General features: G+C 62.2%; 1 protein-coding gene across 1 annotated transcript in view; it reads right to left on the reverse strand.

Moving 5' to 3' along the window:
* Window positions 1–814: 814 nt before the first annotated feature.
* Window positions 815–2,495, reverse strand: part of ODF3L2 (outer dense fiber of sperm tails 3 like 2) — a 4,778-nt gene continuing 3,097 nt past the window's right edge. The window contains exon 4 of the mRNA XM_007954532.1: window positions 815–1,299. Within this exon, the coding sequence (XP_007952723.1) occupies window positions 815–1,299 (485 nt within the window). The remainder of the gene's footprint in view (window positions 1,300–2,495) is intronic.

Below are 2,495 nucleotides of genomic sequence, written 5' to 3' on the forward strand. Positions count from 1 at the left end.
GACCAATACCTGGCACTTAGGAGGAACCTACTGATGGCAGCTGTTAGAACCCATCAGCTTCCTACACATCCTTCAAAACACAGCTGCCATGCCCCTTCTTCCAGGAAGCCTCCCTAGCTTTCCCCAATGCAAACCCTGGCTCCACCCCTAGGCCCCAGCCCTCTGGGCCCAAGCAGACCCCCTGGAGCTGGAGTCACAGTCACGGCCTGGCGCAGAGCAGGGAGTCCAGGTCCTTCCTGGGTTGGGAACGTGCATGCGTGGTGCTGACAGTTCTCCGTGCCAAGCACTGATTTATTGGCGGCGATTCTAGACCGTAGGAGTGGGCGGGAGCATCGGGGGTTGGGGCTGGGCCGCGGCGGCGGCGCAGTCCTTGCACGAGGCGAAAGGAAGAGCCCAAGTCTGGCAGAAACCGGAGCTACGTCAGGGACCGAGGCCCTAGCGGAGTGGACGCCAAGTTCTAGGTCACAGGAAGCTGGTCTGGCCAGCAGCTGGGACGGGCCTGGTGTCCCTTTCGTCGCTTGGCCTGGCCTGGGGTGACCAGGAAAAGAAACTGGGGCGCTGGGAGGAAGCTCGCCCTGCACCCTGCGCGGGCCCTCGGGGTCACAGCCCCCTGGGACTGAAGGAGGACAGTGACCTAGAAGGACCTCGGACAGTCCGGAAAGGGGGCGGGCCGAGGAACCTTTCCCAGGGCCCCTGCAGCGGCTGCTCTGAGCCCCTCCCACCAAAGCCAGCCCCGCCCACATCCCCTCTTCGTTGCAGGGGAAACCGAGGCTTGGCTGGGTGGGGTAGCCAGCTCCCGGCAGCCTGAGGGCCGTCAGGGTGTGGCGTCAGCAGCCATGATGGTCGCCCGCTTGGAGTGGCGGATGCCCATGGTGAAGGCGGGGGCCCTGGCCTTGTGCACAGTGACCTGCTCGGGGCTGTGGGTGCCGGGGCCCGGCGTGGCGTCGGGAGGGCGCGGGGCTCGAGGCCGCCCCGGCATGGTGAAGGCCGGCCTGCGGAGCAGATAGGCATTGGGGTCCGGGCTGTTGTACTGGCCCGGGCCTGGAATCTCCGCAGGGTCCTGCGGGGGCCGGATCGGGGGCGTGCGGCCCACCACCGTGTAGCTGGGGCTCCTGGGTTTGATGAAGACCTGGGGCCCCCACAGGGAGGGCAGAGTGTAGGCATTGGGCGCTGGGATCGAGGTGTCCAGGGGCTGCGGGCGCAGGCGAGGGCCCAGCGTGAAAGCCGGGGACGTCCGCTGACGCACGGGGGGCACCTTCTCTGGGCTGTAGGCTCCGGGTCCCGGCGTCACCTCCAAACCTGTGCGAGGGGCGCAAGGGCCGCGCTGCGGAGGGCTCAGGCTCTCTCCTCTCCCTGACCTTCAGGCCCCACCTCGGCGGGGCTTGAATCCCTCCGCCACCTAGGCTGCCTTCAACACCCTCCCTCAAGCCAGAGCCTGTCCCCTGCCCAGATCCCCCAGCCCTGGTACCCCCCCACCGCCACCTGGCCAGGCCTGGCCACAGACAGATGTGGTGGTCCTCACCTGGATCTAGGTCCACCTCCAGGCTGGGCTCTCAGAAAGCAAGGAGAGGGCTAATCTCCTTCAGACCTGACAGGTGACTCTGATACTGTTTGTCTGAGGGCCCGGGAGAGACTGCATGAGGGTGGGTGGCCGGGAGAGGAATGAACGGATAGGGGCAGGCAGCCCCGCGACAGAGAGAGAGGGAGCAGTGGGTGGATGGAACGGTGGTCAGGTGGATGGGTGGGTGTGGGTGAGCGGATGGATGGATGGATGGACAGATAGATGGATGGACGGATGGATGGACAGATGGATGGATGGGTAGACATGAATCAAGGGTGGCTGGAATGATGGTCAGGTGGATGGTGGGTGTGGGTGAGCGGACAGATGGACGAATGGATGGATAGACATGAATCAATGGGTGGATGGAATGATGGTCGGTGGATGGTGGGTGTGAGTGAGCGGGTGGATGGATGGACGGATGGATGGATGGATGGACAGATGGATGGATGGATAGATAGATGAATCAATGGGTGGCTGCAATGGTGGTCAGGTGAATGGGTAGGTGTGTGGGTGAGTGGGTGGACAGATGGACAGACGAATGGATGGATGGATGGATACACGGATGGATAGACAGATGAATCAATAGGTGGCTGGAATGATGGTTGGTGGATGGGTAGGTGTGTAGGTGAGCGGATGGATGGATGGACGGATGGACAGATGAATGGATGGATGGATGGACGGATGGACAGATGGGTAGACATGAATCAATGGGTGGCTGGAATGGTGGTCAGGTGAATGGGTAGGTGTGTGGGTGAGTGGGTGGACAGATGGACAGACGAATGGATGGATGGATGGATAGACAGATGAATCAATGGGTGGCTGGAATGATGGTTGGTGGATGGGTAGGTGTGTAGGTGAGCGGATGGATGGATGGACAGATGGACAGACAAATGGATGGACGGATGGACAGATGAATGGATGGATGGATGGACGG

This window comes from Orycteropus afer, unplaced genomic scaffold (assembly GCF_000298275.1).
Source record: "Orycteropus afer afer isolate SDZICR_OR568_19922 unplaced genomic scaffold, OryAfe1.0 scaffold00466, whole genome shotgun sequence".
NCBI lineage: Eukaryota > Metazoa > Chordata > Mammalia > Tubulidentata > Orycteropodidae > Orycteropus > Orycteropus afer.